At 44.0% G+C, this 27769-nt stretch overlaps 1 protein-coding gene across 1 annotated transcript in view; it reads right to left on the reverse strand.

Moving 5' to 3' along the window:
• Positions 1-27769, reverse strand: part of LOC124257334 — a 63636-nt gene that overhangs the window by 1307 nt on the left and 34560 nt on the right. Inside the window, 18 exon segments of the mRNA XM_046691369.1 lie at positions 736-831; positions 1775-1960; positions 2964-3042; positions 3673-3761; positions 5403-5511; positions 6137-6233; positions 6692-6773; positions 8379-8495; positions 12897-13006; positions 13277-13427; positions 14224-14403; positions 15472-15630; positions 16152-16266; positions 18259-18330; positions 18892-19020; positions 21245-21420; positions 22437-23187; positions 24826-24904. Of these exon segments, the coding sequence (XP_046547325.1) occupies positions 736-831; positions 1775-1960; positions 2964-3042; positions 3673-3761; positions 5403-5511; positions 6137-6233; positions 6692-6773; positions 8379-8495; positions 12897-13006; positions 13277-13427; positions 14224-14403; positions 15472-15630; positions 16152-16266; positions 18259-18330; positions 18892-19020; positions 21245-21420; positions 22437-23187; positions 24826-24904 (2777 nt within the window).

The raw sequence follows: 27769 nt of genomic DNA on the forward strand, positions 1-27769 counted from the left end.
TTCAAACTGCAATATTCTTTGTGTGTTCCAGTACAAACATGTATCGGAAAAAAGAGGTTTGTTTACTAATATATTCACTTTGCAAAAAATTTACCCAAAAATTCATGCACAAGTTTTTGTTCGAAACTGATGGACAAAAATGGTGGAAGTAATTCTTCTCTCATGTTGTCTCCCCTGTATCTGTGATGCCTGGCCATGCCGCGTAATATTTACTTCAGTTTGTAGAGAAAATGGCCTGCATGTATAATCTGTGTAAACGACTTCAAAAAATATATTTAACTCCAAATTTATTGCAGTATGCCTTGCAGTATATTGCTTTGTTGTATTTCTACATCTATCATGATTGTGGGGTGAAGCAGTGATGTTTGCTTATAGCGACAGTTGGGCCTCCTCCATTCCCCACGTAGTGAGCGAGTTTAGTTGTATGCTGCTTAAAGTAATATTCCAGCAATATCAGAGCAGGAAACACCAGAAATGGGCTAGCCCACATTGTGCCCATGTGTGGAATCAAAACCCGGTTCTCCTGTTCATGGTTTGTCTTAAAATATCTGTAAGCACTAAAATCCTCACAGTGAAACCATACAAAGGCATACAAATGCATCAACAAATTGACAAAAGTGTCACCTTAGTTTGATAGATTTCAGTTCTTTTCCATAATTAAGTATCATACCCATGATATTGAAAAGTTTGTTACACAGTTGAATCAAATGAAGACCGGTTGCTATGGATACCCACCTCAGGAGTTGCTAGTTGTGTTTGAGGAGCCTGTGCCTTCCTCTCATGTTTACTAAGTCGCTCCCTGGCAGCGGCAAGGAATTTGTTTTTCTCTACCTGAAATGTGAGCAGAACCATGAATGTAACCATGAAAGACGGTAATGAGGACCGAGTTAATGAGGTAGTTTTTCTACCACTTTTAACAATATTCCTGCCAAAAGAACTTTCATACACAAGGAAAGAGCTGAACACATTCCCATGTGGGGAAGGAAAATTTGGGTCCTTGGTGTGTCAAACAAATAATATCATGCCCTTTGAATGTTAGGCTGGTGCTGCTGTCTGCAAAAGGCAATGGAGTCTCGGTTAGAAAAGATATACATGTTCAATTTGAATTCTATTTTTTGTTTCCTCACTATGAAAAAGTAATTAAAAATACCAAAAATATCTGCAAGTATAAATTTTAATTTCTGATTTTCTAAGTGTACATTTGACTAGCATCACAGACATTTGAATTATCATAGATGTTGGCGGTTGTTCCATCTGTTTAAACACTGTTTTAAAAATCTCAGGAGTAAATATTGATTCAAAATAAAATGGGAACTGTTCCTTATGTGTCATACGATCATGAAAAACACAAACTATTACCTCATCGTACTCAGTGGAACCATTTTAAACTGACTGACTGAATATGGTTTTACGCCGCTTTAAGCAATATTCCAGCAACATCACGGTGGGGGACACCAGAAATGGGCTTCACACATTGTACCCATGTGGGGAATCAAACATGGGTCTTTGGCATGATGAGTAAACGCTTTAACCACTGGGCTACCCCACCACCCTTGAAACATATTTTAAATATGTAAGATATGACTCAGAATTTACAAAGTCAGTGAATGAGTATGGTCTAATGTTGCTTTAAGAAGTCTGCCAGCAAACCAGGAAGAATCACGTGGTTTGTACCCTCTATGGGAATTAGGAGCAAACACCTTAACCTCCAGACTACCCCACCAATCCTCATGTTCAGTACTCATCTCAAGTTGGTTTGAGTGACTTCTTGTACCTGCTTGAAGCTGGAGAACCTGGCCAGACATTTCCTGTGGTCAGGCATCTTGGTTGTGGAAGATAAGCGTGTCACCTCGCTGCAGGCGTCGGCAGAGACGGGACCAGAACCACGGGACCACTTCAGGATGAGGTTGGTGGCGACGATACTCTTCCCAGCCACCAAGTGATCCTCCAGGCCGAAACTCTGTCAACACAGGTTAACAAAAGTAACAGCTGAGTGAGTTTCTCTTTGAATAGTATTTCTGGGCAAATTATTATTATTATTATTGGATATTTATATAGTGCACATATCCACGCACTAGTGCATGCTCAAGGCGCTGGTAAATAAATGTCAGCCGAATGGATTTGGAGGTGAGGTGTTCCATACCATTTCTCTTACATACCAATGTACTGTACCAATGAATGTGCTACCATCCACAAAACATCCACAACAATATACTGGAACTGCCTATTTTCCCCACTTACCCGATTTTCGGACACAGAAATAGAACGTGCAGTTTTCATGCAGAGAGGATGGTGTATAAGTCAAATATCTGCATTTGATGAGATGGACATGATCTGGCTCTGTGACGGTCAGTCAAGGCAACATGACTGACTGACTGACTGAGTTTGGTTTTACGCTGCTTTTAGCAATATTCCAGCAATATCACGGCGGGGGACACCAGAAATGGGCTTCACACATTGTACCCATGTGGGGATTCGAACCCGGGTCATCGGCGTGACGAGCGAACGCTTTAACCATTAGGCTACCCCACCGCCCCCAAGGTAACATGAAGATGAGGGACGATGCTCATGCCTTCCACCACTGGTTTGGTCCACACTCAAACACAAGTAACGCTTGGTCCACACTCAAACACAAGTAACGCTTGGTCCACACTCAAACACAAGTAACGCTTGGTCCACACTCAAACACAAGTAACGTTTGGTCCACACTCAAACACAAGTAACGTTTGGTCCACACTCAAACACAAGTAACGCTTTGGTCCACACTCAAACACAAGTAACGCTTTGGTCCACACTCAAACACAAGTAACGCTTTTAGGTCCACACTCAAACACAAGTAACGCTTAGTCCATAGATAACGCTTATAGATAACAACTTCTGCTAGCATGTTAATACAGGTTGTCCTAGCAGAGCTGGAACATATCAGCCCACTCCTCCAGCATGATGCCTCACCGTGACCTCACCTGTAGTCCTGTCCAGAAACGTATACTCAGGATCTCCCCATCAATATCTGAGACGTAGACTGTGTCACAGCTCCGTTGGCTGAAATACAGTAGGCCGAAGGTTTCTTGTGAGACGACTTTCTTTTGTAAATTACAGTTTTAGACCAACTACAACTGTTTCACTGTTTGCAATATACACTGACCAGCAATAAAAACGCAACTCAGAATTCATGAAAATTATACTTTTTCAGCATGAGTTTGGATTTGATACTTTAACACAATTGTTTTAATTTCTTGAATTGCGTTTCTTTTGCTTGGCAGTATAGTAACCTTTGGTTGCGACAAGTTCAGTCATATAGTAAGAGTCGAATAACTGGTACTATTGGAAATGTATAAAATCCAAATGAATATTGGGTACTGATGTAAATACTTTCTCCCAAGCATTCATGACATGAACATCTGAGTTAGAATTGGTATTCAGCAACCCATCCTGTTGATAAGATTTGACTAACATGATTGAGTGGTTGGGCTTGCAGACATGGTTGATGGTGATCAGTATTCGCAATGTCAGTCACTGGATTTACTGGTCCAGACCAGATTGTTTACAGACAACCATCATATAGCTGGAATACTGCTGAGTATGGTGTTGAACACACAAACCCACATAATATACAGTTTGGTAAAATGCAATTATTGAGTCTTGCATTATGATGTAAGTTTTAGTTTTCACCTGCTGCTCTTTGACGTGATGACCATTCCTACAAAGTCAAACTCCTTAAATGGTGGAGATCGTGAACGGAGGTCTTTCACTCTCCACACCTGAAACATGAATTATTTCAGCTGATAGTAGAAAGCTAAACGAGTCTTGTCCTAAGAGCTACAGATGGATTCACATGGCACGACTTGTAGCATGCAACACAGTCAAAACATCATTCACCCTAATCACATACAACTATACTACTCACACTTTGCTAAGGATCACAAAAATTCACAACTTAACTTAAACATACATTTATAATTTGAAATTGTATCCATTTAAAATTGTATTAATAATAATATGGTAACCCCTCTTTAGGCAAACAGCCACTTAAAGCTAACCTTATGCACTTGATACATAAGTAACCATATAAATGGTTTTCATGGCGCCAATCAACCATTTTGCAAATCACGGAACAAGTAAACAACACATGTCAATAGCAGGTATGGGATCCACAAGATGCAATCACATACTGAAACCTAGGATCCATGCTTACATTAAGCTTAGGTATTTAAACCAAATTTGACCCCACATAATAGGTTTCTGTTGAATCCATGATTTGATCCTTAACAAAGTGTGAATAGTATATAGTTGCAGCTGAGTTGTAAGAGGTCAGACTTGTTCTAGTTCCTACCACAAGTGACAGGCTCTTGAGTAATCAATTAGCTTCGATCTGGGTCCACAAATCAGTGTCATCCTTCTGTTTGTGTTGACGTTATGTCAGATGTCATTGTTCCTACAAGCTGTATGCTACACATACAACTGACAGATGATTGCCAGGCCTGTGCAGTGGGAGCAGTTACCTGGATTTAGCACCTGTGCTACCATGTCCTCTAAGGCTCAGAGTTGTGACGAGATCCAGGTTAGACTTGGTCTTCAGCAACCCATGCTTGTCATAAGAGGGATTGGGTGGTCAGGCTCGCTGACTTGATTGACACATGTCATCATTTCCCAAATTGGTAGGTCATTGCTCAAGCTGTTGATCACTGGATTGTCTGGTCCAGATTCGATTATTTACAGACTGCCGCCATCTAGCTGGAATATTGCTGAGTGGTGTTAAACAACAAAACAACCAGAGTTGCAGCCCTTGGCAGTACCCTATGATCATGCACTTGAATCCCTCTTTGCCAGGATTATGATTCTAGCTTTAACAGCAGCATACCCCAGCCCATGGGTTTCATAACAGTAGCAGATGCTTCACACATGCATCACTTTCCTCCTCTATGTGCTTCCTTCCACATCAAGCTGACTCATATCATCACTGGAATAATTTTTAAACTGGTGTTAAATCCCAACTCACTCCCTCTCTCACTTAAATCCAGAGAAGTTACAATATTTTAAAGGCTTTTCCTTTCGACAGGGGCTGTTATCAGCAAAATATAAGCCTACAAAGTAAACACATAAGGTTGTAACAATATGAGCAGATGCAGATAAATACATACATACAGTGAAGCATCCTTAATCCTGACAGTTCCATACTGTCCAGATTCATTTTTCTCCATCAGGAATTTCTTCATTATGGAATCATTGGTAACAACATTAATATTCCTTTGGTTGTGTATCTACACAATTGTCAACAACTCAGGGTTATGGAGTAACATGGCCTGACATCACAAGGTCTCACTCTAATCCGGTCATGTGATGATATCCTAATCCTCATACATGTTGGTTCTATGCCCTTTAAAATTATGGTACTGACTTACCTCCCTTTGATCGTACACAAGGTCAAGGTAGTTCTCATCAACAGGGCGTGGCTGTAGCTTGGTCTGTCTGTTAGCTGTCAGGTGTACACTGTGACTGTCCAGGCGGGTCCTACACACAAATTGTCTCTCAAGCAACTGCTGTTTTCATTGAATAGTTATATCATTTCAAAAATTTCTATGATCTAGTAACATCAGCTTGACCATATACTTACACTTAAGGACCGTTCATAATTTATGGCTGGGGTGGGTGGGGTGATGATGATTTTCATGGGGAATCATGTACAATGTGAATGACACCCCCACCCCCCCCTAAAATTTATGTACAAAGTAAGTGACCCTGCCCTGCATGCCATGTACAAAATCAATGACCCCCCTACCTTCCCATAATATTTAAGCATGATTCTTTTAACATTTCTGTGTACAAAATTGATGACCCCCCTAGTACATGTGTACAAAATTGCTGACCCCCTGCCTCCTCAGAACAAAATGGGTGACCCTCCCTAAATCATCATCAACCCCCTAAGCATAAATTATGAACGGTCCCTAATATATAAAGAAAATTATGCCACATTGCACATTCAGGCTTGAATTATCATTCCAAAAACTGATCACTGGATTGCCTGGTCCAGACTGGACTATTCACAGGCTGTGGTCATACAGCTTAAATATGGCTGAGTATGACATTAATATACATGGGGGGACAGTTTGCAACAATATAAGACGTCTGAACTTACTTGGCAGAGGAAGCGACGAGACCGTAAATTTTGTATCTCTTCCCCTCCACCAGGTGGAGCCACTCCAGCTTAGGTCGCCACACTGTCACGATTGAAGCTGCAATAGTATAAATAGTAGAGAGGACACAATCAGTATAGGGAATGAGAATATCGTTGACTCCACAAGTATATAACCATACTTGCATATTTCATCATTGCCAGATGTCATACTGGGATTTCTTATTCCATTTTGTCATTATGCTGAAGGCTTAATCTGCCTTATGTACAGGAAATATTTGCAGCAGTATTAAGTACATGTATTCATGTCTGTCACGGAAAAGTGAGTGAGTGAGTGAGTATGGTTTTACGCCACTTTTTAGCAATATTCCAGCAATATCACGACGGGGGACACCAGAAATGGGCTTCACACATTGTACCCATGTGGGGAATCGAACCCGGGTCTTCGGTGTGACGAGGGAACGCTTTAACCACTAGGCTACCCCACCGCCCCTGTCACGGAAGAGTGTATTGTTATTGTTAGGTGTTTTAGAGTGTGTGTTGCTGATGATAACTCACATATCTTGGCGTCAACATCTCTTTTAGCACAGCCAGACACCCTCAGTTTCAACACTGGAGTCACATTCCTCGAAGTGTGACCCTGAAATCAGAACAGGGAGATACACCTGATTGTCCTGTCTCCCTCTGAGACATCCGTCACTAACGTCCTCTACATGTGTTATACATGGGAGAAAACGATCAAGTGTGATAACTTTCCTATATTAACATATGTCATTATGAACATCATGGTGATACTCAAAGCTGATTGGTCAGTTTCAGCACGTGAAGTTATATTGCTTCATTGTTGAGAACAGTACATATATCATTCCATTTTGAATATTTATGGAGCACGGTGGTGTAGTGGTTAGCTTGCTGGCCTCTCACACCGAAGGCCCGGGTTCGAATCCCGGTGGAGACACCAACATTTGTGACCTGGGTCTCATACCGTGTTGTGTCCCTGGGCAAGGCACTTCGTCCACATTGCACTCAGTCCACCCAGCTGTTCAAAATGGGTACCTGAAAAGCAGATGTACGGACCTATACGGTCGCGCTTAGCTCTTAGTAGCAGCTTTTGAAAGTACAATTCCGTCAGGGTAATAATGTAACGCCAGAGAGAAACATCGTGTTTGATTCTAGGCGCAAAAATTAGCATTATTATTATTTATTATTATTTATCTATTTCTGTTATTTATTAGTTAGTTTGCAACATTTAGGATCTAAAATTCAATGTAGAGGTTGAAAAATTCTGGTACTTTATTATACTAACATTTGTATAGTGCCAATATCCTGCTCAGCTGCTTAAAGGCACTTTGATTTCCCCCATCACTGGATGTCAAACTCAAATGGCACATCGTATTGTCACTCTCAACTCACTAGGGAGCATACAACTCTTGCAGCCCCTAGGCGCACCGAGTTATTGTGGTTTCTCATCCTAACAAGGTACCCATTCACAGCTGGGTGGACTGGGACGAATAGTCACAGCACTTTGTCCATGTTTACTGCACGTTGCTGTACCCGCAACTGGGTGTTTGCACGTATTCATGTGGCCACCATCTGGTCATATACACACAGATTCGTGGGTTCTTTTAAGTGCACAGGGTTGTGTACTGGACACTGGGGGTTGTGACAACACTGAAAGAGTCTGCACAGAAAGTGAATGAACAAGTTCTAACATCAGATATCAAAAGAGTGAGTGAGTTTAGTGTTACGCCGCAGTAAGCAATATTCCAGCTATATGGCGTCTGTCTGTAAATAATGGAGTCTGGACCAGACAATCCAGTGATCAAGAGCATGAGCATCGATCTGCACAATTGGGAACCCATGGCATGTGTCAACCAAGCCAGCAAGCCTGACCACCCAATCCCATTAGTCGCCCCTTACGACAAGCATGGGTTACTGAAGATCAATGTTCTAACCCGGATCTTCACGGGTAGATATCAAAAGATAACACTGATAGATTGTTCACATTTTGTTATGAACAACAGTGACTTCATGGTTTGTTTGTTTGTTTGTTTAACCCCATTTTAATGCAAACATTATATCTAAGAATGATGGCATATGATTCGGTTCTCTAATGCAGTGTTGTAAATGATCCAGCACCAGCTAGTGACAGTTATGAAGCTGGTCTCTAATTCCTAACATAATGCAGTAAATGTCAGAGACTTGGCTTATGAGGCTTATAAGCTCACCTCCAAACACTGCCTACCTGTTGAGCTTCCTCCCAGGCTGTGTGGAGCTTGTCCTGTAGTTGCTGGTGTTGCTGGTCCTGCAGGTGGCGTCGGTGGTTGTCCATCATCTGGGCCTGGTGCTCAGTCAGCCAACTCTGTAGAGGCAATAGAGACTGGAGACATCTATACACAAATATACTGTCTCTTGAACTCTGTAGAGGCATAGAGACTGGAGACATCTATACACAAATATACTGTCTCTTGAACTCTGTAGAGGCATAGAGACTGGAGACATCAATACACAAATAAACTGTCTCTTGAACTCTGTAGAGGCATAGAGACTGGAGACATCTATACACAAATATACTGTCTCTTGAACTCTGTAGAGGCATAGAGACTGGAGACATCTATACACAAATATACTGTCTCTTGAACTCTGTAGAGGCATAGAGACTGGAGACATCTATACACAAATATACTGTCTCTTGAACTCTGTAGAGGCATAGAGACTGGAGACATCTATACACAAATATACTGTCTCTTGAACTCTGTAGAGGCATAGAGACTGGAGACATCTATACACAAATATACTGTCTCTTGAACTCTGTAGAGGCATAGAGACTGGAGACATCTATACACAAATATACTGTCTCTTGAACTCTGTAGAGGCATAGAGACTGGAGACATCTATACACAAATATACTGTCTCTTGAACTCTGTAGAGGCATAGAGACTGGAGACATCTATACACAAATATACTGTCTCTTGAACTCTGCATTATGTTATTGGTGTATAAAACTTGGGACAGGGAGATTGACATAATGAGGGACCGGGACCCTAAAAGACAGGCAGGGAGATTGATGGGCTGATGGACGGGGAGATTGATGGGCTGATGGATTTGGGACAGGGAGGTTGATGGACTGATGGACTATGGATAGGGAGATTGATAGTTAGATTGACTTGGGACAGGTCGGTTGATGGACTGATGAACTATGGACAGGGAGATTGATGGACTGATGGACTTGGACAGTGAGGTTGGTGGACTATGGACAGGGAGATTGATAATTAGATGGACTTGGGACAGGGAGGTTGATGGACTGATGGACTATGGATAGGGAGATTGATAGTTAGATGGACTTGGGACAGGGAGATTGATGGACTGTTGGACTTGGACAGTGAGGTTGATGGACTATGGATAGGGAGATTGATAGTTAGATGGACTTGGGACAGGGAGGTTGATGGACTGATGGACTATGGATAGGGAGATTGATAGTTAGATGGACTTGTGACAGGGAGATTGATGAGTGAGTGAGTGAGTTTAGTTTTACGCTGCACTCAGCAATATTCCAGCTATATGGCGGCGGTCTGTAAATAATCGAGTCTGGACCAGACAATCCAGTGATGAACAGCATGAGCATCGACCTGCGCAATTGGGAACCGATGACATGTGTCAACCAAGTCAGCGAAACTGACCACCCGATCCCGTTAGTCGCCTCTTACGACAAGATAGTCGCCTTTTTATGGCAAGCACATGGGTTGCTGAAGACCTATTCTACCCCGGATCTTCACGGGTCGGGGAGATTGATGGACTGATGGACTATGGATAGGGAGATTGATAGTTAGATGGACTTGGGACAGGGAGATTGATGGACTGATGGACTTGGACAGGGAGATTGATGGACTGATGGACTTGGACAGTGAGGTTGATGGACTATGGATAGGGAGATTGATAGTTAGATGGACTTGGGACAGGGAGATTGATGGACTGATGGACTATGGATAGGGAGGTTGATGAAGTGGTGGATTTGGGACAGGGAGATTGATGGACGGATGGATTTGGGACAGGACTGACTGACTGAGTTTAGTTTTACGACGCTTTTAGCAATATTCCAGCAACATCACGGCGGGGGACACCAGAAATGGGCTTCACATTTGGGACAGGAAGATTGATGGATATGATGAACTATGGATAGGGAGATTGATGGACTGATGGACTTGGACAGTGAGGTTGATGGACTATGGATAGGGAGATTGATAGTTAGATGGACTTGTGACAGGGAGATTGATGGACTGATGGACTTGGACAGGGAGATTGATGGACTGATGGACTTGGACAGTGAGGTTGATGGACTGATGGACTTGGACAGTGAGGTTGATGGACTCATGGATAGGAGATTGATAGACAGTGATGGACTTGGACAGGAGATTGATGGACTGATGGACTTGGACAGGAGGGATTGATGGACTGGGACAGGAGATTGATGGATATGGGACCTACTGGAGGTTGATGGACTGATGGACTTGGGACAGGAGGTTGATGGACTGATGGACTGGACTGATGGACTGATGGACCATGGATGGATAGGAGATTGATGGAGTTAGGATGGACTTGGGACAGGGAGAGATTGATGGGACTGGATGGACTTGGATGGACAGGATGACTGATGGACTTGGAACCCAGGAGATGGGATTGATGGACCGATGGACTTAGATGGACAGGGAGATTGATGGACTGGACTGATGGACAGTGGATTGATGGACAGGGAGATTGAGGATATGATGAACTATGGACAGATGATATGGATGGACTATGGATAGGAGATTGATAGTTAGATGGACTTGGGACAGGGACCTTGGACAGGGAGGTTGATGGACTGGACTGGATGGATAGGAGATTGATAGTTAGGATGGACTTGGGACAGGGAGGTTGATGGACTGATGGACTATGGATAGGGAGATTGATGGACTGAGATGGACTTGGACAGTGAGGTTGATGGACTATGGATAGGGAGATTGATAGTTAGATGGACTTGGGACAGGGAGGTTGATGGACTGATGGACTATGGATAGGGAGATTGATAGTTAGATGGACTGGGGACAGGGAGATTGATGGACTGATGGACTATGGATAGGGAGATTGATAGTTAGATGGACTTGGGACAGGGAGATTGATGGACTGATGGACTTGGACAGGGAGATTGATGGACTGATGGACTTGGACAGTGAGGTTGATGGACTATGGACAGGGAGATTGATAGTTGGGATGGACTTGGGACAGGGAGATTGATGGACTGATGGACTATGGATAGGATGATTGATAGACTTGGGAGGGATTGATGGACTATGGATAGGAGGTTGATGAAGTGGATGGACTTGGACAGGAGATTGATGATGGACCGGATGGACTTGGATGGACAGGAAGTGGACAGGACAGATGGATTGATGGACTGATGGACAGGAGATTGATAAGAAGTGATGGACTTTGGGACAGGGAGATTGATGGACTGGATGGACTATGGATAGGAGATTGATAGTTAGGATGGACTTGGGACAGGAGGTTGGATGGACTGATGGACTATGGATAGGAGATTGATAGTTAGATGGACTTGGGACAGGAGATGGACTTGATGGACTGATGGACTATGGATTGATAGTGGACTTGGGATTGGACTTGGGGACAGTGATGGTTGATGGACTGATGGACAGGGAGATTGATAGTTAGATGGACTTGGGACAGGGGAGGTTGATGGACTGATGGACTATGGATAGGGAGATTGGATAGTTAGAGATGGACTTGGGACTGACAGGAGATTGTTTGATGGACTGATGAACTATGGATAGGAGATTGATAGTTAGATGGACTTGGGACAGGAGATTGATGGACTGATGGACTTGGACAGGGAGATGATGGACTGATGGACTTGGACAGTATGGATAGGAGAGATTGATAGTTAGATGGACTTGATGGACAGGGAGATTGATGGACTGATGGACTATGGATAGGAGATTGATAGTTAGGATGGATAGTGACAGGGAGATTGATGGACTGATGGACTATGGATAGGGAGATTGATAGTAAGATGGACTTGTGACAGGGAGATTGATGGACTGATGGACAGGGAGATTGATGGACTGATGGACTTGGACAGTGAGGTTGATGGACTATGGATAGGGAGATTGATAGTTAGATGGACTTGGGACAGGGAGGTTGATGGACTGATGGACTATGGATAGGGAGATTGATAGTTAGATGGACTTGTGACAGGGAGATTGATGGACTGATGGACTATGGATAGGGAGATTGATAGTTAGATGGACTTGGGACAGGGAGATTGATGGACTGATGGACTTGGACAGGGAGATTGATGGACTGATGGACTTGGACAGTGAAGTTGGACTATGGACAGGGAGATTGATGCTTAGATGGACTTGGGACAGGGAGATTGATGGACTGATGGACTATGGATAGGGAGGTTGATGAAGTGGTGGATTTGGGACAGGGAGATTGATGGACGGATGGATTTGGGACAAGGAGACTGACGGACTGATGGACTTGGGCAGGAAAAATGTGCAGGGAGACTGTTTGACTTGTGGACTTTTGACAGGGAGATTGATGGACTAATGGATGAGGGACAGGAAAGACTGGCAAGGAGACAGGGGGATATTTTAACACGAGGGATGGAGGTTGTACTGATTGTGCAACCAGTACAGCCATTGATTCCTTGAACACTGGTGTATACATACATGGGATGCAGATCAAAGGGGAGACAACTCACATGGACCTCCTCTGGTTGCAGTGACCCCTCAACAGCATCGTAAATCTCCTGGCCAGTCTGGAGATCCTCCACCTCCCGCTGTGACCAGCGTTTCCGGGATTTACGTCGACCTTTAAAGGGAAATTGTTTAACTGTGTCCAACATGATGAACATAACACTGTAATACAAAGTAATCAACTGATTCATCATGAAGCTCACCTTATCATGTTTACACTGGTGATTATCTTACTAGCAGGAAGATACTCCCTTCTGATTGGCTAATGAATGGGCAGTTTTTCTCCATGTACCACAAAATGTGTCACATCATAGCTATGTGCAGACACTGAAACAACTGACATTAACAAAAATGTCGTTGAATGATCAATATCAGTGAATCTCACCTCTCCCCAGGTCCTTCTCCAAACCAGCCTGTATCTCTGTGTATAGCTTCTCCATCTTGTCCTGCTTGTGTGTGTCAAACTGTCGCTGCATCCGCTCCTCTGCCTCCTCCGTCCGGAACACGGTCCCTCCCTCCACCAGCTTCTCCATGTACTGGGCAACACAAGCAGCATGTGAGTCAATAATGACAATATCACTGCTTCATACACCTCCTCATCTAGTGGTAATATTCTACCCAACAAATACAGTAAACTATGTTTATAACAAACACACTTATTACAGAACTTGACAGATTTCAGACAGACAGACAGTGAAAACTCAATTCCTATTAAGTATATTACGTACAAGTATGCTTGAATTTTTGTAAATACTCAATAAATGTGATCTTACATGTGTACACACAAAAATGTCAAATCTTAGCTTTTGTGCCAGTGGATAGATAAAATAACTGAGGTATATTGAGAGGTTCTATTTCAGGACATGAACTTGATAACTTGCAGTCTTTCTTATCATTTCTCATATTACAGATCAAATATAAATAACAAACACTAACATTTAAACTTTATTATATTATAAAATTAATGGAAAATGGTAAAATACCCAACTGAGTTTGAGTGAGGTGAATACAATTTATTTGGTTACTCAAAGGAAAATTAGGATATCCAATTGAGATGAACACAATCGAGTACATAACTTGATGACCCAGAAGTTATCTGTAGCTCTGAATAACCATAGTTTACAGTATGTGAATCATTGAGTGAGTGAGTAAGTTTCATACTACTTTCATTTTCAGGATCCTGTTTCTGTTAAAATTTGTTTATAAACACCAAACAGAATCAAACTAAGAAAGTAAAAATATACTGAAGCCCCAAATTCTGTAGCTGTTCAATGTGAATGAAAACATATGAGTAAATACAGGCCCTGTGAGCACTTGAACAAATACACTAACCATGACAGGATATATCCTCGTGACCACAACGTCCACACAACCAGCCACGCCCCCCTCTGCATGCAGGGTGCTGATTGGAACACAGAGAGGTCGGGGGTCCCGCTGATAGCCCAGCTTGCTGTCTCCCGGGGCAGGCCGAGTGGAGTTCATGCAGATCTTCAGATACAGAGACTCCGGGATCTGCAACACAACATCTGTCACGTTATGTCGCTTAACCATGGTGAATGGGAAATAATGAGAATAGTTCTACACTATGACTCAGTTACCCCATTGCAAGAGTTACCATTCTCATTCTCAGGCCTTATATGCAAAAGGTACGAAGAAATATTTAAGAGATACGATAATTTGTTTCTCATCTACCCAAGCATGTAGTTAATTAGAGTCAACTTGGATTTAAATCCATGGTCATCAGTCCATAATATCCATGTAGGCTGAAGCTTAACATCTCAACAACACAATTAACGTGAACAACAATTTGTTGGTTGTTTTGTTGTTTAATGCCTACATTAAAGCAATATGATGACATGCTATCAATCAAGTCACTAAGTTTGGCCCCATGATCCATTAACAGGTAACAGCTGCACAAAGAAGCACTACAGCCCTGACTCACCTCAAGTGGGGGACACTACAGCCCTGACTCACTTCAAGTGGGGGACACTACAGCCCTGAGTCACCTCAAGTGGGGGACACTACAGCCCTGACTCACCTCAAGTGGGGGACACTACAGCCCTGACTCACCTCAAGTGGGGACACTACAGCCCTGACTGGGGGACACTCACTCACCTCAGAGTGGGGACACTACAGCAGCCCCTCAAGTGGGGGTTACTACAGCCCTGACACCTCAAGTGGGGGACACTACAGCCCTGACTCACCTCAAGTGGGGACACTACAGCCCTGACTCACCTCAAGTGGGGGACACTACAGCCCTGACTCACCTCAAGTGGGGGACACTACAGCCCTGACTCACCTCAAGTGGGGACACTACAGCCCTGACTCACCTCAAGTGGGGACACTACAGCCCTGACTCACCTCAAGTGGGGGACACTACAGCCCTGACTCACCTCAAGTGGGGACACTACAGCCCTGACTCACCTCAAGTGGGGACACTACAGCCCTGACTCACCTCAAGTGGGGACACTACAGCCCTGACTCACCTCAAGTGGGGGACACTACAGCCCTGACTCACCTCAAGTGGGGACACTAAGTGGGGACTCGCCTCCCAGTGGGGACCCTACAGCCCTGACTCACCTCAAGTGGGGGACACGCCTCCTGCGACCCAGTCAGCTCCGATCCACTGACACAGATCTTCTGACCAACAGAGATCTTCTTGGTGGCCACCAGTGCCGCCAGACCCACATCCAGCTGACCCTTTATACAGTACCATCCATCAGTCAGCTCTACCACACACTGAAATCCCATGTATACATTGTTCAACAATAGAAAACCCTATTGAAAAGTGTTCAGTGGCTACATGATGTGTATGACAAATCATGCTAATAAATCTGACAGGTAGAGCCACATAATTGATTAACCAGAAGATCCTGTATTTTACATACACAAATTCAATATACCACACACACACTGTTTTCTCACACCTGTCCTGTAATTGTTTGGTAATGACTTGCCGACTCTGCTCCCTGACATACACCACAACACCTGTGCTCACCTGTACTGTCAGTGTCTGGTACTGATTCGGGCATCTTGATCCCTCAGACACACACACACACCTTTTCTCTCACCTGTCCTATCATATCATTGTCCGGTCCTGACTGGGCAACCCTGATCACTGAAACACACACACACACCTGTTTTCTCACCTGTTCTATCCATTAACTGTCCATCCACAGACAGACAGACTGAGATACAGACATGTTCTGCCCTGTCACTGCCTGTCCACACACACAGCCCCCACACACCTGTTCTCTCACCTGTCCCGCCCCCTCACTGTCTGGTCCTGTCTGGGGCATCTTGATCCCAGACACACACAGCACCAGCCTCTTGCAGGCAGCATCATCTCACTCAACTATTTTTTTCAGGGCTGACCTGCATATGAAAGATGGACAGTAGGCATATCAAGCAGTGGGCATAGGTTCTGTTACATCAGAAATGTATAGGCTTACAGAGACAGGACCATGAGAGATCCATAGAACAGTCCTGTTGTTTAAGTAAAATCTGCTAGTTTTGAGAAAAGAAAGTGGATCTCATAGTTCCATTTACTGATAAACAACCAGCTGAGAGAGTTCAATAATAAAGGTTGACCCACCTTCCCTCCCCTTCCTTCCTAAATCCTGCCCCCACATATAGATCCACGCTACCAATTAACCAATCGACCCTCCTCACGCCAAGCCATGGATCTACCCTTCTTCAAATCCTCCCCACCCACACCCCATGCATCTACACTCCCTCACATCCACCCCACCTAACACTCCGAGCATCTACCCTCCCTCACATCAACCGAACCCTTTCACCTCAAACCAAGAATCTACCCTCCTTCACATCCACCCCACCCACACCCATCACAAACCAAGCATCTACCCTCCCTCACATCAACCAAACCCATTCACCTCACACCAAGGATCTACCCTCCTTCACATCCACCCCACCCACACCCATCACAAACCAAGCATCTACCCTCCCTCACATCAACCGAACCTATTCACCTCACACCAAGGATCTACCCTCTTTCACATCCACCCCACCCACACCCATCACAAACCAAGCATCTACCCTCCCTCACATCAACCGAACCAATTCACCTCACACCAAGGATCTACCCTCCATCACATCCACCCCACCCACACCCATCACAAACCAAGCATCTACCCTCCCTCACATCAACCGAACCCATTCACCTCACACCAAGAATCTACCCTCCTTCACATCCACCCCACCCACCACAAACCAAGCATCTACCCTCCCTCACATCCACCCCACCCACCTCAAACCAAGCATCTACCCTCCCTCACATCCACCCTACATCCCACCACACACACCCTCACCAAGGATCTACCCTTTTCACATCCACCCCACCATCCACCTCAAACCAAGGATATACTGGGTCACTTAATCTATCCTCACCTTTGACAGCGATCTACTGAATCAATTTCATCTTCACCTGACAGCCATCACTGAATCACGATCTCACTGAACAGCACATCTACTGAATCTCCATCCTCACCTGTGACAGCGATCTACTGAGTCACTCTCCATCCTCACCTGTGACAGCGATCTACTGAATCACATACTCCATCCTCACCTGTGACAGCGATCTACTGAATCACATACTCCATCCTCACCTGTGACAGCGATCTACTGAGTCACTCCATCCTCACCTGTGACAGCGATCTACTGAGTCACATACTCCATCCTCACCTGTGACAGCGATCTACTGAATCACATACTCCATCCTCACCTGTGACAGCGATCTACTGAGTCACATACTCCATCCTCACCTGTGACAGCTGATCTACTGAATCACATACTCCATCCTCACCTGTGACAGCGATCTACTGAATCACTCTATCCTCACCTGTGACAGCGATCTACTGAGTCATCCTCACCTGTGACAGCGATCTACTGAATCACATACTCCATCCTCACCTGTGACAGCGATCTACTGAGTCACTCCATCCTCACCTGTGACAGCGATCTACTGAGTCACTCCATCCTCACCTGTGACAGCGATCTACTGAGTCACTCCATCCTCACCTGTGACAGCGATCTACTGACATCACTCCATCCTCACCTGTGACAGCGATCTACTGAGTCACTCCATCCTCACCTGTGACAGCGATCTCCATCCTCACTCTGAGTCATCTACTGAGTCACTCCATCCTCACCTGTGACAGCGATCTACTGAGTCACTCCATCTGTGTTCACCTCCACGGAGATCTACTGACCTGTGACAGCTACACTCCATCCTCACCTGTGACAGCGATCTACTGAGTCATACTCCATCCTCACCTGTGACAGCGATCTACTGAGTTACTCCATCCTCACCTGTGACAGCGATCTACTGAGTCACTCCATCCTCACCTGTGACAGCGGTCCACTTCACGGTCATATCGATACTTCAGCTGCAGCATCACATTGTTTGGGGTCAGGCACCTGAGGATCAGAGAGAACTTTACAGGGTGTCACAGGATGGTACAAATGTATGCAAAATGACCTTAAGTTTTACAACAAAAAAGAGTTGTTTGGGTACTTTGGAATTTCATCTGAAACAGATCGCAGGCTTCAGTGTGAGAGTGAATGTTGTTTTGTGCTATGGTCAACAAAATCACAGCCACCAGGCAGCCTGAACATAATGAACTTGTGGACAAACTCTTTGATCACTATTATTTTTGTGATCTCTGATTCAACAAGATCTGAATCAAATGGAGCCTTGATCCATATTCTGTCTTATTTTCATTAAATGTTTCCTATGTATAAATTATTAATAACCTTTTTCTATTTCACATTACTTTTCAGTGGAATGTCGCCTTTCATCATTATGTCTAAAGTATAACATCTCAAAATCCACAGGAATTGATTGAACAGTCACATATTGGAGACTTGATCTTTTGCAACTCAAATTCGAGAAAACCTTAGGCAGAAATGTTGCATGCGTCTCACGCACTCTACCGTTAGTGGTTATTCTCCCAGGTATCACGTTCCTGACCAACTCACCTTCCAGAAAACTGAGCTGGATACGATGCCTCATAAGCAGCCAGCTTCCACACGATCCACCGGTAGTGATTGTACACCCAGATATCGGACACCAAAGCCGGGTCAACACTCTCCAGGCTGATAAACGATCTGAAATTTAAACAAAACATGTACAAAGTTACTGTCTTTCATGAATATGATTACAAGATGCCATTTGGGGGTGAGCTGGGGGAGGAGAAATGAAGTTTAATGCCATGTTGAAAACAGTTTCACATATACTGCTATATGTGCATGTGTGTGGCTGCTTGCACTAGACCTATGTCAATCCAATAGTGTCATCTCTTGATATACAATGTTGCCGCTTAACATTGCTACCCAACTCCAGCACATTCTGACACTTTCCCCTTGATGAAGTAGAGTGAGTGGGTGAGTTTAGTTTTACGCCACACTCAGCAACATTCCAGCTATATACCGCGGCGTTCTGTAAATAATCGAGGCCACACAATCCAGTGATCAACAGCATGAGCATCGACCTACAGAACTGGGATACAATGACATGTGTCAACCAAGTCAGCGAGCCTGACCACCTGATCATGTTAGTTGCCTGTTACAACAAGCATGGGTTACTGAAGATCAATTCTAACCCGGATCTTCACGAGTCTGATGAAGTAGAACTGTATATAAGCATTAAATCACAGCGAAACTTAAGACACTCACACACATATCCCCACTGTATCACTACAGCCCCATTTGACCCACTGATAACAACATATGCTTAGTGTTAGTGAGTGAGTGAGTATGGTTTTACGCCGCTTTTAGCAATATTCCAGCAATATCACGGCGGGGGACACCAGAAATGGGCTTCACACATTGCACCTATGTGGGGGATCGAACCCAGGTCTTCAGCATGTCGAGCGGACGCTTTAACCATTAGGCTACCCCACCGCCCCCTTAGTGTTAGTAATGTCTATAATAATAATACAGTCATCCCTCGCCATAACGCGGATGACCCCCCGCGTTATTAGACACCCACGTTATAGTAACTATTACATAACGGGGAACAAAGGCCCAGTAAAATCCTATTTTCCATGGACATAACAAAACTTCTTCTTTGTGTATTGTGCCAAGTCGAAACTATATCGTATTGTTAGAGGTGAAAAAAACAACAACTTTGTACATGAAAATAGATGTGTGTACAGGAACCTTGCAATCAAACATCACTAGACATGATAATTCAACCGAATCGGTGGTATCGTGAAGAGCGTTATTGCGAGGGAGGACTGTAACTCCACGCTGCATGGACATGCTCTAAGAGAATACGACTTGATGGACATCATTACCCCAGGTAACCCAAGCTGCAGAAGGTTACTAGTCAATAGTCATATGACTTATCCCACCGGGTACCCATTTTCTGCTGGGTGAATAGAGGCAATTTTGAACAAACTCACTTGCCTAAGGTGAGACCACAATGTGTATAAATCATCAATGACCCAGGATATGATGATTATTATTACCCATGATCTCTCTACCAACACTATACAATTATTGACTTCTAGTGAGGTTGATCCAATGATTTATCGACCTTGGACATGGGATATTCACCGAGGCGAAGCTGAGCTGAAGTCAATAATTGTTTTATTATATGACAAAAGTACTGAATACCTGGTCTTCTTTGACATAGGAGAGACACATAGGAGAGCTGGACTAGGCTTACAGCTTTCAGAGGCAGAAATAGTAAATGAAAGCATGTTCTGAAACATGTAAGTGGAAATGAAAGCCCTTCTAGTGTTGCATGCATCTTTTTCCTTCAGTAGACGATGTATTTCCTCTTCTGACACAGTCATGATTCTTCATGGTGTGTCGTCTGCCATTTTGATACAGATAGGACGCAACTCTCAACCAACACAGTCACAGGGATGAAGCGATGCATAAAATTCCTTATCTAGCGTGACGCACGCAGTCAGAGTTCACAGCTTGAATATCCTAAATCTATTTTTAGCCACGGGAGGTGCTTGGATTGTTATATCAACCTCTCGCGACGGGCCGAGGTTGTATGTCAACCTCTCGTGACGTGGCGAAGGTCGACATCGCTTAGCGTCAAAGCTGTCATGTGACCAAGTGGGCCAATCAGAAGGGCGGAAATCTACCTGTCATATAATAAACCTTGAGACTGATCCAAATGGAAAAAAAATCGTAAAAATGTTTTTATTTTACTCTAAGGTCAGATGTAGGAGACTCAGATGCTTGTGATGTGTAAAACAGAGTCATGGTGTTGAATGGTTCCAGGTGCACATCATAAAAGAATTGAGGACATACTAGATAGCTGAGGAGAGTTATGTTATTGCTCTTGATAATTCCAAGGTGGAACACAGACCTGTAGAATTCCTCCTTGCCAGCGAACCCCGAGTTGTCAGGAAGCAAGTGTGCCCCATCCCCCACCAGAACACGGCTCGTCATGTTGGGGTAGTAGAGTAGCAGGTTGAAGCGGAAGTCCTCAGCGTTGTTGCTGCTGATGTCAGGAATCTCCTGTCTCACTCCCATAGAACACAGCTGAAGGCAGATTGTACACTGTAGACACTTAGAACATGTATTGTCAAAACAAGAGTGAAAGACGTTATATTGTGAACAATGTTCAGTCAAAACTTCATCATTCTGCAACATGGTAAGTCCTGGCTGTAGAAACCAGGAAATCACAAACATGTAAGTTAGGTTTTGTGAAAAAAGATTAGTGGACAAGAATATACAAAGATTTCAATTTTTCAATGATTTATTAGGATCACTGGTTGTCAGTATGAGAATGATGTGAGTGATAACTAGGGCAACTAATTAACACTCCTGATATAATTCCAAGTAAACATGGACTGCAATCAACATGACCTCAACAAACATACACTTCATGGTTTCCCATCACCTCCTGGCATGACCTCAACAAACATACACTTCATGGTTTCCCATCACCTCCTGGCATGACCTCAACAAACATACACTTTATGGTTTCCCATCACCTCCTGGCATGACCTCAACAAACCTACTCTTCATGGTTTCCCATCACCTCCTGGCATGACCTCAACAAACATACACTTTATGGTTTCCCATCACCTCCTGGCATGACCTCAATAAACATACCTTTCATGGTTTCCAATCACCTCCTGGCATGACCTCAACAAACATACTCTTCATGGTTTCCCCTCAACAAACATACACTCACCTCCTGGCATGACCTCAACAAACATACACTTTATGGTTTCCCATCACCTCCTGGCATGACCTCAACAAACATACACTTCATGGTTTCCCATCACCTCCTGGCATGACCTCAACAAACATACACTTTATGGTTTCCCATTACCTCCTGGCATGACCTCAACAAACCTACCTTTCATGGTTTCCCATCACCTCCCGGCATAACCTCAAACAACAAAGCTTACATGACCTCTACATACAAACTTGACCTCCAAAAATATACTGTAATTGACAACCACAAACAACCTGACATGACTCATCACATCTGACATGACCTCCACAACATAGCTGACATGGCCTAGATAAAAAGCCCTCTATCTCACCTCCTGATCACTCAAAGATCCCTCCACCATGAGGTCTCTGTACTGTAGTCTCATCCCTGCAGACTGCTTCTCACTGAACAGGCGGCCACAGCTTGGGCGAACCTTCTGCTTCTTCTTCCTCTGAATTATCTCCCCTTGTTTCTGTCTTGCTTCCTCCAGGTGGTGCTTCAAGTCAATAGATGTAGAAGCTATTTCCTTTGCCTGAACTGAACTTATTTTGCCTGGCTGAAACACAAGATCCTCCCCAGCTACCCCAACACATCCTGTGTTCTGCTTGAGAACACTGACAACAGACTCAAATTGCTGTTGTCCATCATCAATGCTCATTGCATTCTCACTACTGTTCTCCATTGTCACAGGACTCCCTCTACCAGAAATGTCCTCCCCTGACCTTAAACTTGCAATAGATGGCTTAGTTCTATAAGTGTTGTCAGTCCCTGAACCAGATCTTGTATTTGAACCAGATGGACCCATTCCACAAGAATCATGTCTGGCTAACTCAAGACTTCTTCTGTTGTGATTGGTTTGGATGTTTCTAGCCTGCTTTTGATTGGCTCTCAGAGATGCTCTGGGGTAGAATACAGGTGTTTTGCTGGAGTTCCCTAGAGTGTGTTTGTCCTGATCACTGGCTTTGCGGACTGGAGTGATGAATGCAGAGTTCTTGTATGGAGTCTTGAAGCTGGAGGTAGTGTTTGATGTCCGCTTCTCAGATGACTTGTTCAGAATAGCATCAAGATCATAGTCATCAGACCTGCGTCAAGCAGAGAATATCTGAATTGTAACTTTATGTCGTCTATTAAAGGGCAGCTGCAGCTTTAGGAAGAGGAGGGTTCATGCTGTAATTTGACAATTAGCATTCAGATATGAAATATTTTTGTTTGAAATACCAGTAAATGAATAATATAATGTTATATACTCCAAGGACAAATGTAGAGATAGCATCAAAATCAGGTGATATGATAGACCCAGCCGTATCACCCACACAGTATATCTTTACCATGTGGAACACCAGTGCTTGTCACCCTCCAGTAGTGAGTGAGTTTAGTTTTATGCTGCACTCAGCAATATTCCAGCCATATGACGGCGGTCTGTAAATAATGGAGTCTGGACCAGACAATCCCGTGATCAACAGCATGAGCATCGATCTGTGCAATTGGGAACCGATAACATGTGTCAACCAAGTCAGCGAGCCTGACCACCCGATCCCGTTAGTCGCCTGTTACGACAAGCATGGGTTACTAAAGATCAATATTCTAACCCAGACCTTTACGGGTACACCCTCCAGTAGAGCAGGCTTTATATTCATGGTCTGATTACATGTGGACTGTGTGGGTCAAGCAGTGAGTAAAACCTTGTTTGCTTTTAGTAACCTGATATATTCTGTGGCTAGTTCCATATCACAAAGAATTTCCAGTGGGTGGGAGGTGTCATACTAATTACTGGATAACAGTTTTACTGCTGTAGACAGATGCTAAAAGATAGGCACTTTTCTAGCATTTGGCCTAGGACTATTTACATTTACTTTATGAAATTCCAGGGGCGGTAATGTAGCCAAGTGATAAAAGTGTTTGCTTGTGATGGTGAAGGCCTGGGTTCGTTTCCCTGCAGGGATACAATGAGTCAAGCTCTGTGATAATGCTGGGATATTGCAAAAATAACATACAATCATGTTTATGACTAAGAAGTCCTTAAAGGCGGGGGTTCAAACCTATACACAGATAGGGTGTGGCCTCCTTACCTTGTTAAAGCTGTCTGCATACATACATTTTATAATGAGCCTTCATAACATGCTTCTTTACACTATGGCAATGAAATACATTCCATGAAATATCACAAAATTGACTTACCAGTTCATGATGAAATTAAGCTATAGTGTAAAGAAGTATGTTATGAAGGCTCATTATAAAATGTATGTATGCAGACAGCCTACAAAGCATACATTATTACACTGGGCAGATAACATCTACCAGTACACTGCTGACTAGTAGCCAATGGGAGCTAATGGAATTTTGGGAGGTTTGCCCACCTGGCCTTTAATGACAATGTTAATGTTAAAAGTATGTATCTAGTCAAGTCTGAGTGAGGTGAGTGAGTGAGTGAGTGAGTGAGTGAGTGAGTGAGTGAGTGAGTGAGTGAGTGAGTGAGTGAGTGAGTGAGTGAGTGAGTGAATGAATGAATGAGTGAGAGAGTGAGAGTGAGTGAGTTGGGTTTTATGCCACTTTTAGCAATTGTCCAGCAATATCATGGCTGGGACACCAGAAATGGGCTTCATACATTGTACCCATGTGGGAATTCAAACCCATCTCAGGCCAGGGCACTATTTCAAAAGCTGGTGAAATAAAGAGGGCAAATATATTATCATTACAACTGTGGCTGTGACAGATGATACCTGGGTGTTGTGCTGAACGATGTTGACATGATTGGCTGAAGTCTCCGGCCTCCTTTCACCAGCCGGTCAAGGTGGGTCGCTGTTCAGGAAGCAAATGCCCGAATCAATTAATCTGCACACTTACTAAACATGATGCATGAGTAACAGTTCTTTTTCCAAAACAAGTTGGATGCATATCCCTCCTCCAGCATATCTCCAGGCTGGATCAACCACTCATCACCAACCTTCCCAAGCTGTCATCAGCATATCTCCAGGCTGGATCAACTACTCATCACCAACCTTTCCAAGCTATCATCAGCATATCTCCAGGCTGGATCAACCACTCATCACCAACCTCTCCAAGCTATCATCAGCCTATCTCCAGGCTGGATCAACCACTCATCACCAACCTCTCCAAGCTATCATCAGCATATCTCCAGGCTGGATCAACCAATCATCACCAACCTTTCCAAGCTATCATCAGTATATATCCAGGCTGGATCAACCACTCATCACCAACCTTTCCAAGTTATCATCAGCATATCTCCAGGCTGGATCAACCACTCATCACCAACCTTTCCAAGCTATCATCAGCATATCTCCAGGCTGGATCAACCACTCATCACCAACCTTTCCAAGCTATCATCAGCATATCTCCAGGCTGGATCAACCACTCATCACCAACCTTTCCAAGCTATCATCAGCATATCTCCAGGCTGGATCAACCACTCATCACCAACCTTTCCAAGTTATCATCAGTATATATCCAGGCTGGATCAACCACTCATCACCAACCTTTCCAAGCTATCATCAGCATATCTCCAGGCTGGATCAACCACTCATCACCAACCTTTCCAAGCTATCATCAGCATATCTCCAGGCTGGTTCAACCACTCATCACCAACCTTTCCAAGCTATCATCAGCATATCTCCAGGCTGGATCAACCACTCATCACCAACCTTTCCAAGCTATCATCAGCATATCTCCAGGCTGGATCAACCACTCATCACCAACCTCTCCAAGCTATCATCAGCATATCTCCAGGCTGGATCAACCACTCATCACCAACTTGTCTCAAGCTATCATCAGCCTATCTCCAGGCTGGATCAACCACTCATCACCAACCTCTCCAAGCTATCATCAGCATATCTCCAGGCTGGATCAACCACTCATCACCAACCTTTCCAAGCTATCATCAGCATATCTCCAGGCTGGATCAACCACTCATCACCAACCTTTCCAAGTTATCATCAGCATATCTCCAGGCTGGATCAACCACTCATCACCAACCTTTCCAAGCTATCATCAGCATATCTCCAGGCTGGATCAACCACTCATCACCAACCTTTCCAAGCTATCATCAGCATATCTCCAGGCTGGATCAACCACTCATCACCAACCTTTCCAAGCTATCATCAGCATATCTCCAGGCTGGATCAACCACTCATCACCAACCTTTCCAAGCTATCATCAGCATATCTCCAGGCTGGATCAACCACTCATCACCAACCTTTCCAAGCTATCATCAGCATATCTCCAGGCTGGATCAACCACTCATCACCAACCTTTCCAAGCTATCATCAGCATATCACCAGGCTGGATCAACCACTCATCACCAACCTTTCCAAGCTATCATCAGCATATCTCCAGGCTGGATCAACCACTCATCACCAACCTTTCCAAGCTATCATCAGCATATCTCCAGGCTGGATCAACCACTCATCACCAACCTTTCCAAGCTATCATCAGCCTATCACCAGGCTGGATCAACCACTCATCACCAACCTTTCCAAGCTATCATCAGCATATCTCCAGGCTGGATCAACCACTCATCACCAACCTTTCCAAGCTATCATCAGCATATCTCCAGGCTGGATCAACCACTCATCACCAACCTTTCCAAGCTATCATCAGCATATCTCCAGGCTGGATCAACCACTCATCACCAACCTTTCCAAGCTATCATCAGCCTAACTAAATCTTGTGTTACGTCCATTTACTTCACTGTGGGAGACAACCTTTTTATCAGATCCACGGAATGACCATGGGATCCCCTCTGTCCCTCAGCTTTACAAGAAATCTACATGACCCAAGAACCCTTGCCAACTCCCTAGTCCAACCTGTGTGTTGGTATAGGAAATTGGAGGATACCTTTATCACCCCCAGACAAGATCAAGATCCCACCTCACTACTCCATCACCTCAACACCAAACATCCCCAAATAAGTTCACTATGGAGACTCCCATTCCTATATGTCCTTGTATCCAGAGACCCATGTAAATAGATCCAAACCAGTCCACAGAAAGCCCACCCATTCTGACCTGGGCCCACTTGCACAAAGGGATCTTAGTGCCACGACTATCTTAGCCTATGTTGTAGAATGGGAGTTACTATTATTGTATCGCTTTGTGCAAGTGGGCCCAGTACATCATTTTAACTCCAACCAACCCTCTTAACCTGGTGTCATCTCGACTCTGACCAAGCATGTCATGAACACTGCTCTGTATAGTGCCAAACTATAGATGCTATCAGTAGCACCCAATCAGCTTGTTTTCACTACATAGTCCCTCCTGTTTATTGGTTTCATCACCCATACTATTTGTTGCGTGATTTGTTGTTCTTACTCCCCACCTGACCTCACCCAATTATGTGCCACTTATTATCAACTACATCATGTTGTTAATGTCAATCTTCTGTTTGTCATAACATACTATGTACATATATAGGAAGGCGTTTCCTATTCTCGCGGTACTTATGGATATCGGCTGAAAAAATAACACAAACAATTCTTATCGTATGAATGCTTGTTGTTTTAAATGAAGGACCTTCTCCTCTAACATCTGCATCTATCAGCTGCTAGATCCATCAGGTGAATTACCACTCTTGAGTCCGGTGATAAACAATGCCATCCGACATTGACGAAATGAGGCTGCTCCTATTTCCGCGGTAAAACAAGGAAGTAAC

This window comes from Haliotis rubra, unplaced genomic scaffold (genome assembly GCF_003918875.1).
Source record: "Haliotis rubra isolate DU_JTF1 unplaced genomic scaffold, ASM391887v1 Scf659, whole genome shotgun sequence".
Taxonomy (NCBI): Eukaryota; Metazoa; Mollusca; class Gastropoda; order Lepetellida; family Haliotidae; genus Haliotis; species Haliotis rubra.